The sequence below is a fragment of the Symphalangus syndactylus genome, chromosome 12 (assembly GCF_028878055.3).
Source record: "Symphalangus syndactylus isolate Jambi chromosome 12, NHGRI_mSymSyn1-v2.1_pri, whole genome shotgun sequence".
NCBI lineage: Eukaryota > Metazoa > Chordata > Mammalia > Primates > Hylobatidae > Symphalangus > Symphalangus syndactylus.
Window position 1 is genome coordinate 67,552,783 of NC_072441.2, and position 15,352 is coordinate 67,568,134.

The 15,352-nt window shown below is 36.9% G+C and overlaps 1 protein-coding gene across 3 annotated transcripts in view; it reads left to right on the forward strand.

The window, feature by feature from the left end:
* SYCP1 (synaptonemal complex protein 1) overlaps window positions 1–15,352 on the forward strand; it is a 145,131-nt gene that overhangs the window by 41,793 nt on the left and 87,986 nt on the right. For all 3 annotated transcript variants that reach the window (XM_063625815.1, XM_063625816.1, XM_063625814.1), the window contains exon 16: window positions 609–670. In XM_063625815.1, coding sequence (XP_063481885.1) covers window positions 609–670 — 62 coding nt within the window. The remainder of the gene's footprint in view (window positions 1–608; window positions 671–15,352) is intronic.

A 15,352-nucleotide genomic window follows, 5' to 3' on the forward strand; every position in this document is an offset into this window, starting at 1 on the left:
AATGAAATGTGTAGGTAACAAATAGGAATTTGTTGGAAAAACAAACTAAGAAATTTGATAGCTGCTTGAAAGAGCAGAAAGGTCAGATATTGTTTTATATTCAAATAGAATGTTTGGACGAGATAGGGGAAATTAAAGATTCCTCTACATAGAATATGTGTGTATTGGTAGTGTAAGAACAAAGTCTCAGAGGAGGTGGGAATGTTGAAATCCAAAGTACAATGCTCAGAGTTAGCTTGAGAAAAGAGAACCACTTTTTTTAAGTTTGGAGTGAAGATTAAAAGGTCAGATGTTTAGATAGTGATGAGTTGAAGGTAAATGTACATTCTGACCTCATTTCAAATATATTTTATATAGATTTATTACTTATTTTGCTTTATGAACTTTGGGTTATTTGGCAATGTCATTAACTTAGAGAAACATTACTATATTTATCTTTTATTAGCTTTGCATATTTAGATTTGGACTCCCTCTATGCTTTACATTGCTCTAGTTGCATTTATCTCTCCTGATTTTTCCCATTTGCATAGTATTATGCTTGTTCCTTCTGTCTCTTTTCCTATTCTTTTAATCCAACTTTTTAACACATTTTTTTTTGCTCATTTTAGAAGAGATGACTAAGCTTACAAATAACAAAGAAGTAGAACTTGAAGAATTGAAAAAAGTCTTGGTAAGTATAGTCTTTCCTATTAATATATAGCAATTACTTTTCAGAAGAATATTGAATCCCTTGACTTATAGACTCTCACACTATAGATGTTTTATACTATTTTTTTCAGCTAAAATGTAAAAATTATATTTGGTTTTAAGTAAAGATGCATTTTTTATACCAATTTTTATATACCTTGTTAACTGTCTTCATCAAGCTGTTTAAATCATTTGAATATGTGTTGATAGCACACTAAGATCAAATTTGCATGTTATGTAGCTGATTGTAAATTTGGCAATTTTGGATGTTGTACCCTTTGAGCAATAAAGATGCAATTTTGAAAAAAGTGTATGATATATATTCAGTACCTATATTTAATGTTCAGGTAAAATCATGTTTAGTGAAGATGTAGGGTAAAATTTCATTATATTTTAACTGATTACAGTGTCTAGAACATGGGTAAGCAAACTTTCTGTAGAGGACTAGATAGTAAATATTTTACAGTTTGTGGGCCATACATGGTATCTCTTCTCTCCTTCTCTGCCTTTGCCTCCTCTGCCTTCTCTCTTTTATTTTTAAGAACCTTGTAAAAATATAAAAACCATTCCTAGCTTAAGGGTCTAGGAAAAGAGACTGCAGGCTGAATTTGTCTTGCATACTGCAGTTTTCTGGCCCCTGATGTAGAATATAATATTGTTTATGATGACTGATAATTGATTTTGTGTTTACCTATCACATCTCTACCTGATTTTGCAGCTCCTAGTTCTTCTGTCCCTTGGGAAGCATTATTTTAAAAAAATTTTCTTTTCTCCATTTAATTGCTCTGGGACAAACTCTTTGTAACTAATAATAATGTTTTCAGTGCTTTCAGATTTATTAATGCATACTTATACAGGTCTTAGCTTAAGTGTCATTGCTTTATGAAACCTCTCTTGATACTCTAGGCTAGGTTTAGGTCTTTGTATGGCTTATTTCCTTAGCACCCTGAATTTTTCCTTTATAACACTTATCACAAATGAAATTCATTTATTTTTGGTATTATTATTTAAGGCTTTATTCACCCTTTAGACTCCTTACCTAGCATAGTGGCTGGCACATAGTAGGTGCTTAATAAATAAATAGTGGAATGAATGTATGCTTCAACAAGGGTTAGGAGTCTTTGTCTTGTTTACCTTGTAACTCTAGTACTTAGCACAGAAAGTGACACTTTGTAACACTTTATAAATATTTGTTGAATGAATACTAAAGCATTGGCTTTTATATAACGATTCACTTCTGCATGGACAAGGATTGGTTTGGAGGTTTTGTTATTGTTGTAGGAAAAAACTGGGTTCTTGTCACATGACCAGGAAAGATTAGGCTCGCAGACATTTTGAAGGGTGTGTAAGGCAGGCTTTATTTGGTAAAAAGGGAAAAAAGGGAAACAGGGACTGTCAGCAAAGTGAGAGTGCTGCTAGCAAGCTTTCTGCCTTACGGATTGAATCCCGAGTTACCACACAGGAATAGGAGGGATCAGGCTCTCTTTCTTGCAAATGGCATGAACCCAAGGCCCACACTGTCCTCCCAGTGCACAGGCTGGTCGGAGGTTCTACGGGGAGACCTTTTTACTTGGAGACCTTTTTACATTCTCCATTCTAAAGAAGTACATCTAACTGCCATTAGAATAAGGATAAGGATAAGGACAAAGACCAATCTTAATTGCTTCCTGCTGACAGGAGGTGCTGTTTTGGGAAAACAGCAGTCAGATCTCCCTTAGAGACCTATCTAAGGATTCCTGGCAAAAGGGGCCAATGTCTGAGGCTCTGGTTGCATGACCGTTTTGGAGTTTGTTTGATAGCCTGAAGGTGAGAAGACACAAACAGGGTTATTAGAAAATATGTATCAAAATAAAATGTGGGGTGGGCGGTGAGGACAGCTCAAAAATCCCAAGGCCTTTTACCAGTTTGCACGGTGAAGGGAGGGCCAAAAGCCTGACTGGTAAGAAAAACTTTTACCCTTTTGCTGGTATGTCAGGCTTCTGGGTTCCCTTCCCCTGAGCCCAATCCTAAGCTGACCAGTTTAAGGTTTGAGAAATTAACTCTTCCCAGTTTGGAGGATGCATCTGAGGGGTGTCTCCCATAGTATAGGGACACAATTACCTATCAGTGAAGAGAGGAGATAGGAGGAAAAAGGAAAAAAGAAGGTTTTTTTCCAAAGGAGTCCCAGGAGTTCAGGATGCATTTGAAAGGGGTACAGACTGAAAATGAATGGCTACTCATCTAGAAAAAGGAGAGCAGGCATCCCTAGCGAATACCTGGGATATGTGATGGAGAGAAAGTGAGGCATTCCTCTTTCTTTCCTCTGTTCTTGCATCCCTGAGTCCTGGCAACCATGACAGGGTACCACCCATTGGTGTTTTAGTGGCTTTCACTAATGTTAACAGGGGAGCCTAGAGGGTGGAAGTATCTGCTCTTACCCACATATGCTATATCTCCCCTGCTGTCAGTAGCCTTTGAATTCCCTAGACCTCATTTATGTCATGGGTATGAGCGTAGGCTTTATCCATGAAATGGGAAGCTTGGCTTAATTGACAAGAATCAGCCACACTCACCTGCACTGTGCCTTTTAACTTCCATTATTGTCTGCCTCTGGATCCAGTTTTCTTTCCTAGTGCTCTGACCCAAAGCTTGGAATTGAGTTTGGGACCAAAATGTGTCTCAGGGGTGTTGCATAGACTCCTTATCGTAAGCTGAATGCTAAGGTAACACTGTGGAATTGAGTTTTCCTCCAACAAGGGAGAGAAAAGGATGTCTTGTGACATGCCCAGATAACTGGTGGCTATCATTATGCTTGCTAAGATTTGGGTGCATTGTGCTTGGCTTTGGCTAGCTCCCTTGGTCTTACTTTCCCAAAAAAGAAACCTCCAGGTGATGGGCACCCTATTTATTCCCATCATCTGTCCGGATTTACAAGATAATTGCTCAGAACTAGAATATTGATCCAGATTTTTACATTACCCATCCCCTTTTTTTCCTTCTGTGCCACATCTGGAGAATGCTGGTTGGTTCATAGGAACAAGCAGGGTTAGTCTAAAATGTAGGCAAAAACTTAAAAACAACTAATGAGTTTAGAATGTAATGACAAATGTATGATAAGTTTTGAAACATAATTTCTCTCTCTCCAGTCCTCATCTTTGTTAAAAAAACAAATCATGATAGGACTGAGTTGTTTGCAAAATAGACTTCAGTCTTATACTTGGCCTGATTTTTTGCATACAGTACAGCAAGAATAACTATTTCTACATAGGACTTCTAGACTGGCTTTGATGGTACTCTGTTCCACAAGGAATCTCAGATAACACCTTTTAAAGCTAAGCCCGGCCATGGGTTTGTATCCTCAAATGCCTCTGAGTTGGGTAATCCTCTCCTCCTAAGGTCTGAAGACATACTTGGAACTCCTGGCCTGTTAGAAAGTGACATTCTTTACTGATCACAGGTCAGGAACCCTGTATGGGGCTGTGCAGACAAGGGTGTGAGGCCAGTTTTTTCCCAAGGGGCTTTTATTGGCTCTGCAAGTCAAGTTTGACTCCTTAAAGGGAAGCATACCCTTCTAGTCAAAGCCTTGGTAAAACAACCAGTTTCTTTGATTGTGTCCTGTTGCAAAAGAAAATGGATTCTTATTGCACTGATGCAAACAACTATATTGCCATAAGTTAAGAATACTCACAGATAGTTTCCAAATTCTAGAGGAACCAGGCCGAGAGAAACAAACATGCCCTAAATTTTGTTTGCAAGAGTATACCTTACTCAATTATTAAAGGCTGTAAATAGTCCAAAATGTTTCCTTTATCTGAAAAACAAAACAAGGATTAGCAATATTCCAAGCAAAAGTCAAAAAGATTGCTCCAATTTTCTGAATTCATTCAGTTAGCTCTTCTTTTCCTTGATATTCATGAACATTTTAGCTCTTCATGAATTCTGTACATTTCCCTTTATTCCAGTGTCATAATCTTCAAAGTTATCAGACCTGTATTTGAGAGCACCTGTCAAAGTTCTATAGCTTATTATAAACCATCTTTTGAAAAGAATTAAAACAAGACAACAATTGTCTTTGAATAACAAAATGTCCAGGGTAGTTACAACTAGAAACACAATTGACAAAGAAGTTTGGTACCTCTGTGGTTTACAATAACTTAACCTTAATTGTGATTGATAGCATACTCAGACATTAGAATTTTAGAAATCCCATACAATTTGGGAACATATATTAGTATTATTCACCAAAATATAACTTAAAGAATATTGAACACCATTTTGGCAATCCTATGTAACTAAACATGTCACATAATCCTGTTTGCCCCTTTTCTGGATACTCCAGAGGCCCTTCTGAAGCATCGGAAAAGCCTGGCGTCAGGAAAGGCAATTTTGAAACTGAAGTTTGATTGTGGGAAGCCTGTTAAATATGTTAGAGGTTGAAAACACTTAATGTTATGAAATAGAATTCCAGATGACATAAATCATTTATTTTGCCAAAATCGTGATTCAGAAACTTTTATAACCTGCTACAAATTTTGCTTAAGAGCAGATTAGTGCCTTATGAATACCTTGTTGTGCTTTTATTTTAATGCTCAATTTACAGAAAAACCCTATAATGCCTTTTTGAATTTAGTCAATATATGCACACACAGAGTTTTTGCAAGATTAATTTTTACAATCCTTCCACCATGTGTTTGAACTTTTAACTTTATTTTATCTAATTTGAAACAATTCTTTAATCTTAGGCAAGAATTTACATTTTTAATGCCTTCTTATAACCTTTTTTTTTTTTGAGATGGAATTTCACTCTGTCACCCAGGCTGGAGTGCGGTGGCATGATCTCAGCTCACTGCAACCTCTGCCTCCCAGGTTCATGTGATTTTCCTGCCTGAGCCTCACGAGTAGCTGGGATTATAGACGCCCACCACCATGCCTGGCTAATTTTTGTATTTTTTGTAGAGATGGAGTTTTGCCATGTTGGCCAGGCTGGTCTCAAACTCCTGACCACAAATAATCCACCTCCCTCAGCCTCCCGAAGTGCTGGGATTACAGGCATGAGCCACTGCACCTAGCCTCTTATAACCTTTTATTAAAAATACATTTTACTGTTCTTACACACCTCACACGTAAATCTATTTCCAGTAGTCTCAATTACATGTCATAATGGTAACTTTTAGCAATTTTTAACTTCAATGTAAAATCTGGTAAGTTGTTTTGAGTATGTGCTAGGAGCAGCTAAGGTTTGACTCCTTCCTGCATAATTAAGGGTGTGGTTAGTTCCATATGTCCCCATGCCTTACCAAGTTGAACAGTTCTCAAAAACCAAAAAGCAGTTTATAACCTTAAAACACTTAACAAACCTTGCATTTGACCTGCATAATTTAGTCTACCTATTTATATTTTGATGATATCTGCTTTTTACCAATAATCTTTAAGTCAGTCTTTATTTTACAAAGATTAAAGTTATATGAACTGAAAGGTACCACAGCTTTTATCTTCCCTTTAAAAAATATTTGATCCAAGCACTTATCTTCTTTTAAGCCAATTAATTAGAGCTCTTTTTAGAGACATCACACATATGTAACTACATAGACAGGCAGAAGAAACCCCAGTTGTCATAAGATCTTTTCAAATGGGGAGAGGGATCTATCTGCATTTAATTCCTGGGGTTCCATGAGGATAACAGAGGTCTCTCCCCACTCAGATGTGCATTAAAAGTGGCAAGGCAAAATCGAGAAAAATAATTCAGTCAACTGAAAAAAACCTTTTTCCAGAAAAACATAAAGGAAATATAAAGGAAAACATAAAGGCCTTATAAATAGAACTATAACTTGGATATCCACTTTAATTAAGCTGAGTGCTCCTTAAGAAAATCCTTTTAACTCCATTATTAGCCAACTTTAGTTGGGCCAAGCTACCAATACTTCTGGCTTTCAAACTTTACTAAAGCCTCAGAGAAAGGAAAATCCAAGGCAGTGCGTGGAGGGGAAGAGAGTCAATAAGCAGCAAAAGGTTATGCAGATATGAAACCATAAAGGACTCATTCGCTAAGCTAGGATTGAACCCGGGGCCACCATTGTAAAATGGCAAAGGCTAGAATAAAACATTGCTACGTGGTTACAGGTCTTTCTCACAGGCCTGCAGCAAAGTTTGCTGAGCACTATACAGAACGTCATGCAAAGCACACTAGATTGGTTGCAGCTTAAGACGAACCTCACAAATCCTTTCTCACAACTAAAACTACGGAAAATATTAAGTAGTTATCCCCATCATTCCCGGCCTAGCAAAATGTCTTCCAAAAAGAAAAAAACCTGGTTTAAAAGTTACCTGCTGACAAGGTAGAGAAAAGAATGAGACAGCTTAGACGCTAGGCTGTGTTAACTGCTGACAGGGTGAAGAGAAAAGGATGCCTGGGGGAAGAACTTATTCTTATGCAAGTTGTTCCTCCACTAGGGAGAGAAGCATAATTGCTGTGGGATGGAGCTGGACTCCCTGGCTAGGGGAGGGGGAGACTCCACGGGTGCTTGGCAGGGAATGCCAGCCAGCCTCCTGGGGCCTTTGGGTCATGCGTCCCAGCAGGGAGGGGAGGGCGGCGGGGAACTGCTGCTTGCCCATCTGTACCAAAAAAAGAAAGAAAAAGCCATGGAAAGGCTGGGTTGGACTGAGGCCGACATTCCAGATCTCCGGGAGCAATGGGAGTGGGGGCACAGTTTCCTCTATCCTCAGAAGAAATCCGAAGGAAAAAAGGCTTAGAAGCGAAAGAGAAAAAGATTTTTTTTTTGGTTTGCATCTCACTCACCCTTTCTCAAGCCTTATGTTTCGCAAACAATATGTTGTAGGAGAAAACCGGGTTCTTGTCACAGGATCAGGAAAGATTAGGCTTGCAGACACTTTAAAGGGTGAGTATGGCAGGATTTATTGGGTGAAAAGGACAAAAAGGGCCACAGGGACTCTCAGCAAAGAGAGAGTCCTGCTAGCAGGCTTTCTGCATCACAGATTGAATCCCTGGTTACCACATAAGAGCAGAAGAGGTCAAGTTCATCCCCCCACCCCGCAAATGGCAGGAGCTTCCTGAGGCCCCGCCCTGTCCTCCCAGTGGACAGGCTTATCGGAGGTTCTCCAGGGTGCTCTTTTTACTTGGCCGTCTCATTATATATGAACAACAATCAATATCTGGATTCTCAGGATCCGTATGTCTTGATTGGTGTGCAGCTCTTTACTTGCTAGCTGTATGATCAAGAGCAGTTTACCTAAACTCTTGATGCCTCAGCTTTTCCATCTATGAAATGGAAAAAATAATTGTACATATTTCATAGGGTGATTGTGAGGAATAAATAAGATAATTCACTTATTCATTTAACAAACATTTGTTGAGTTTTTCAGCTGAGCATGTTCAGCTCACACCTGTAATCTCAGCACTTTGGGAGGCTGAGGTGAGCGGATCACTTGAGGCCAGGAGTTCGAGATGGGCCTAGACAGTATGGCAAAACCCTATCTCTACTAAAAATACAAAAATTAGCTGGGCGTGGTGGCAGTGTGTCTGTAGTCCCAGCTACTCGGGAGGCTGAGACAGAGAATCGCTTGAGCCCTGGAGGCGGAGGTTGCAGTGAGCCGAGGTCGAACCACTGCACTCCAGCCTGGGCAACCGAGTGGACCCTGTCTGAAAAACAAAAACAAACATTTGTTGAGTTTTAATTATGCTAAAACTCTGGGGATACAGTGGGGAGCAAATGGATGCATATACTGCCTTCATGGAACGACAGCCATCAAGTAGTCACACTTAAATTCAATCACTCATTGAAATGTAACATTACAATGGTGACAAGGGCATTAAAGGATTAGTTCATAGTATGATGAGGCCTATGATAAAAAGGATTTGAACTAGTTAGGTTAGGATAGGCTTTTTTGAAGAAGTAAGGATTGAACTGAAATTTGGAGAAAAAATACAGCATATCAGATGGAGGAAACATGCTAAGATTTTTTTCATGGGAGGGAGTATGGTGAGTACACGATGAAGTGAAAGATGCTGCTGGAGAGTTAGATAGGAACCTTACAATTCATGACCTTGTAAATCACATCAAAGGAATTTTGTATTTATCCTAAGAGGAATGGGAGCCTTACAATTCATGGCCTTGTAAATCATATCAAAGGAATTTTGTATTTATCCTAAGAGGAATGGGACAATCCAGATAATTTTAGCAGGGAGTGACTTGATCAGATTTGCATTTCAAAAAGCACATTTGGCCTGCAGGAGAATAGTATATTAAGGTAGAACAGTTAAGAGTAGACAGACAATCACAGTAGCCAGAGGGGAGATGATGGTGGCTTAGTCTGGGAGGTCATAGTGGTAGTGAGAAAAAGTGATGTAGGATGACATTACCGTTTGTTAAAAATACTGTCTTTTCTCCATTGAATTGCTTTTGCACATTTATTAAAAAAATCAATTGGCCGTGTTCGTATGGGTCTATTTCTGGACTCTTATGTTTTCTTGGTGTATTTGTCTATTCATTTGCCAATGTTGCAGTGTCTTGATTACTGTAGATTTAATACTAAGTCTTAGAATTGGGTAATATGATTCCTCCAACTTTATTATTCATTTTCAAAATTGTTGTAGCTATTCTAGTTCCTTTACATTTCCATATAAATTTTATAATTAGATTTTCTTTCTTTCTTTTTTTTTTTTTTTTGAGATGGAGTCTCGCTCTGTTGTCCAGGCTGGAGTGCAGTGGTGTGATCTTGGCTCACTGCAAGCTCTGCCTCCCGGATTCATGCCATTCTCCTGCCTCAGCCTCCTGAGTAGCTGGGACTACAGGCGCCCACCACCACACCTGGCTAATTTTTTGTATTTTTAGTAGAGATGGGGTTTCACCGTGTTAGCCAGGATGGTCTCGATCTCCTGACCTCATGATCTGCCTTCCTCGGCCTCCCAAAGTGCTGGGATTACAGGCGTGAGCCACCATGCCTGGCCTAGAATTAGCTTTTCTATACCTTAAAAAACCTTTGCTGAAATTGTTATTGGAATTGTGTGAAATATATAGATTAATTCGGGTTGAACTAACATCATTAGTATGTTGAATCTTCTAGTACATGAACATAGTATCTGTTTCTATTTTTATAGATCTTCTTTATAATGATTTATTTCATTGGCATTTTGCAGTGTTCAGCATACAGTACTGTAAATGTTATATTAGGTTTATACCAGAGTATTTCTCTTTTTGCAGGTATTTTAAATAACTACCAAATAGGCATTTGGTTTCTTTTTCTTGCCTTATTGCATGGGCTCAGACTTGCAGTATGCTGAATAACAGTGGTGAGCTTGTAAATCTTTGATATCCTGATTTTAAGAGAAAAACATTCAGTGTTTTACCATTAAGTTATGATGTTACTTGATGGTTTTTTGTAGAAAGTTCTCTTGTATTTCTAGTTCACTGAAAGTTTATATTATGAATTGATGTTGAATTGTGTCAAATGCTTTTTCTGTGTCAATTTATATGATCATGTGGTTTTTCTTCTTTAGACCATTAATGTGGTGTATTCATTGATTTACAAATATTGAATGAGCCTTGCATTTCCAGGATAAACCCCATTTGGTGTTGAGTATTGTACTTTTTTTTTCTATATTACTGAATTTTATTTGTTAATATTTTGCTGAGGATTTTTATATTTGAGTTCATAAGAGATACTGGTCTGTAGATTTCTTTTCTTTTGCTATCTGTGTCTGGTTTTGGAGACAAAGTAATGCTGGCTTTGTAAAATGAACTGAGAAGCTGTTTCACAGAGGCAGGTCTTTGCAAACCTATCCCAAAGTTCAAAGAAGCTTAGAGGCTGAAGAAAGAGGCTTACAAATCCAGTTTCTTGGAAACGTTTAATAGGGACTTACAAACAGAAGCCATGTGTGTCTCAAGTAGTGGTAAGACAAGATGATGAATCCCTGCATCATTAACCCCCAGATCCAAGGATTATATACCTTAGAGGAGGGGCACATGTGCTTCAGAGGCAATACTAGGAATATGTCCTAAGGGCAGGATTTATGGGAAGTACCTTCTTGTATACAAGGAACAGTAGATAAACTGGAAATCTTAGAGGCCTTCCTGGAACAGGGGTTAAGCAGAAGCCAACATGGTAGATTAGCTTCCAAGATAGAGTTGTTTTAGGCTCCATTGAAGCTTTTGTTTCTTTTCTGTTTTCTGGAAGAGATTGTATAGAATTGGTATAATTTCTTCTTTAAGTGTTTGGTAGAATTCTTTAGTGAAACCACTTGGGCCTAGAGATTTCTTTTTGGCAAGGTCTTCACTATGGATTTAATTTTTTTTATTGTTATAGAAATATGCAGGTTACCTGTTTAATCTTGAATGATTTTGGTAGTTTTTGGTTTTAAAGAAATTAGTCCATTTCCCCCAAGTTGTCAAATTTCTGTGCATGGAATTTTTTGTAGCATTTCCTGTTATCCTTTTTAATATCTGTATGGTCTGTAAGATTACCTTCTTTTTGTTACTGATACTGGTTGTTGTGTCATTTCTCTTTTTTGTCTCTTTTTTTTTTTTGGAGATGGACTCTTGTTCTATCACCCAGGCTGGAGTGCAGTGGCATAATCTAGGTGCAACCTACACCTCCTGGGTTCAAGTGATTCTTCTGCTTCAGCCTCCTGAGTAGCTGGGATTACAGGCATGCACTACCACACCCTATTAATTTTTTGTATTTTTAGTAGAGATGGGGTTTCACCGTATTGGCCAGGCTGGTCTCGAACTCCTGACCTCAAGTGATGCACCCACCTTGACCTCCCAAATTGCTGGGATTACAAGTGTAAGCCACTGTGCCTGGCTCCTTTTTTATTAGTCTTGGTAGAGGTTTCTTAATTTCATAGATCTTTTCAAATAATTAGTTTATATTTCATTGATTCTTTCTATTGTTTTTCTGTTTTCAATCTCATTGTTTTCTGCTCATAGCTTTATTATTTCCTTACTTCTGCTACTTTGAGTTTATTTTGCTCTCTTTCTAGATTCCTAAGGTGGAAGCTTAGATTGTTTTGAGACCTTTCTTTTCTATAAGCATTCGCATGCTATAAATTTCCTCTAGTCACCTTTTCAGCTGCATTTCACAAATTTTTATATGTTGTATTCTCATTTAGGTTAAAATAGTTTTAAATTTCTCTTGAGGATTTTCCTTTGATCCCAGTTAGAAGTCTGTTGTTTAATTTCCATGTATTTGGAGAATTTCCTGTTAATTTTTGTTATTCTTTCCTAGTTTAACTTTGTTATGGTCAGAGAATGTACTTTTTTTAAAATTTGTTAACGTTTGTTTTATATATCAGATATCTGATATATCTTAGTGAATGTTCCATGTGCACTGAAAATAATATGTATTCTGCTATTGTTAGGTAGAGTGTTCTATAATTGTCAGTTAGGCTCAGTTGGCTGTTGGTGTTGTACAAATATATGTTTTTAATTGAATTCTTGGGTCTAATTCTATTATTTATTGAAAGAAGAGTGTTAAAACTGGTACGATTTTGGAATTGTTTATTTATCTCTTTAATTCTATCAGTGATTGCTTCATGTGTTTTGAACTTCTGCTATAAACTTCACATTTATATGTAACTACCATTTCTTCTTGATGAATTGACCCTTTGATTATAATTAAATGTCCTCAATTTCTGATAATACTTTTTTGTTTTAAAGTCTATTTAAACATACTATTATAGCCACTCCATGTTTCTTATGCTTGTTGTTTGCATAATATATCTTTCAACCTACATTTGACTTTATATTTGCACATATGTGCTTATATGTAGCCTGCATATAATTGGGTCTTCTTTCTTTATGCACTCCAACATTCACTGCTAATTGGAGAATTTAGACCATTGATATCTTTAAAAATTGTTGTTTAAGTGTTGATGTGGCTTAGATTAGATTCGCCATTTAAAAGTTGTTTTCCGTTTGCTCCTTTTGTTTTGTTTCTGTTTTAAACTCTCTACCTTCTTTTGGGTTATTTGAATATTTTTTGGTATTCCGTTTTAATGTATCTACTGGTATTTTATCTATACTTCTCTGCATTTATTTTTGTGGCTGTTCTAAGGATTACAACATGTATCCATTACCTTGTCTATATTCAGTTAATATTGTACCACTTCATGTTAAATGTTGAAACATTTTTTTTTTTTTTTAGACAGAGTCTTGCTCTGTTGCCCAGGCTGGAGTGCAGTGGCACGATCTCGGCTCACTGCAAGCTCCGCCTCCTCGGTTCACGCCATTCTCCTGCCTTAGCCTCCCGAGTAGCTGGGACTACAGGTGCCCACCACCACACCTGGCTAATTTTTTGTGTTTTTAGTAGAGATGGGGTTTCACCGTGTTAGCCAGGATGGTCTCGATCTGCTGACCTCGTGATCCATCCGCCTCGGCCTCCCTATTTATATTCTTTTCCCACTTTGTCCTTTATGCTAGAGTTGTCATATATATTACACCTACATGCATTTACATCTTCCAAGACAGTGCTATAATTTTTGTTTTAGTAGTCATATGTTTTTTAAACAACTTGAGAAAAATGATCTTTTATATTTACTGCAATATTTACCAGTTGTGATATTCTTTATTTTTTCCTGAAGATCCACGTTTACCTCTAATATTGTTCTCCTTCAGCCTAAAGAACTTCCTTTAGTATTTCTTGTAGTGCAGTTTTGCTGCTGACAAATTTTCTTAGTTTTTCTTTTTGAATATATTATTTATTTACTCTTCATTCTGGAAGATTTTTTTTTTTTTTTTTGGTATAGGATTGTGGGTTGACAGTTTTGTTTCTTTCAGCACCTTAAAGATGATGTCTTATTGTCTTTGATCCTCCATGTTTTCTAATGAGAGACCCACATACTTTCAAGATTTTCTCCTTAACTTTGATTTTCAGCAGTATGTAAGTGAAGTTGAATTATTATATTTGAGATTCACTGCACTTCATAAATCTGTAAATTTTTAACTTTCTTCAAATATGGGAAGTTTTGGCCATTTAAATATTTTTCTGCCCTATTTTTGCTATCTTCTCCTTCTAAGATTACAATTGTACATTGATTTGATCTTTTTATATTGTTTCACGGGTTCCTGAGGTGCTATTCATTTTATTTCAATATTTTTTCTCTGTGTTCTTCAGAATATCGTTTCTGTTGTTCTGATAGTCAGATTCACTGTCTCTTTCCTTGTAATCTCCATTGTGCTCCTATGAGCATTCAATGAATTTTTTTTTACCAGTTCTAAAATTTCCATTTGTTCTTATTTTCTATTTCTTTCCTTAGATTTTCTATCTTTTTATTCATTTTAAGAGTATTTACTATACCTGACTGAGCATAACTGAATTAGCTGCATTAAAGTTCTCATGTGATAAAGTTCTCACATCTTGGTTATACTGGGGTTAGCATATATTTATTGCCTTTTCCCTTGAGAATGTTGACATTTTACCAGTTCTTTGTATGTTGAATAATTTTGGATTATATTCAGGACATTGTGAAGGTTATATTATGTAGATTCTATTATATTCTTCTGAATAATGTATATGTTTTTATCTATCAATTAGCTTGCTAGATTCAAAAATAAACTTTATCTCACCTTCTATAAATGGTGCTTCAAATCTTAGTTTAATTCTCTGAGCCTTTGGTGTACTACTTTTGACTCTGTATATGAATGTATGCTTCATGGGTTGTTTTTAAATTTGTGTAGTATTCATACATAGAATCAGGAGATTACTTTCGGTGGTTCTTTGTTCTGTATGATTTCTCCTTTATATTGTGGCAGCTGGTTGTGGTTCCCAGGGATCCTTTTCCTGGTTCTACCAGGTTCCTCTAGCAAGAGAGATGGTGGGGTTTCTATTGTAGTTTTAGCTGCCTATACCACACTGCTTAGCAGTGACATTTCACCATTGGGACAAAGCTACCAAAAACTGACAAACTCACTCCTCTTCCAGCCACTTATGTTAATTTTTCTTTTTTTACTTGTTAAAATCCTTAGGTTATATATTGTCTCTCTCTCTCTCTCTCTCCCTCCCTCCCTCCCTCCTTCTTCCCTCTCTCTCTCCCTTGCTGTACACACACACACACACACACACATTTATATGTATTTATGCATTTTGTCCAGAGTTTATAGAAGTTTTCAGTGGGAGAGTTGGTCTCTGGGCATGAGATTATAGTGAAATACTAAAAGCTAAAAGACTGCTTCTATTTTTTGATCTGTCAAATGGAGACATAAAAATCTGACTTTCATAGAGTAGTGTAAAGAATGAAAATATATTTTAAGCATCTAGTGAGGGCTGGTCATACAGAAGTCATTCGAAAGCATGAAACCATGGTTATTATTATCAATCTGTCTCCACAGTCCTTGATATAATTTAAACACTTTTCATCTTGCATTTGTTTTGGCACAGTAGTCGCATTACTGGCTTTCTTGTTTTTAGGTTCACCCTACTGAAGCTTTCTTCTGCACTATTGCTAGTGTTATCTTTTAAAATCACAAATATGATGATATATTGTTACAGTAAAACTTATGATGATTCCACATTGTCTATAGATAAAATTCAAACTCCTTAACTACAATTAGTAGTTTTTATGGTTAATAATATAGGACCTTTTATTATGAGGCCTTTTATAAAATTGTTGTGATGTCGTGCTTGGGAAGACAAAGTAAAAAGTGAGTTCATAAATATATGCTGTGTTGGATAG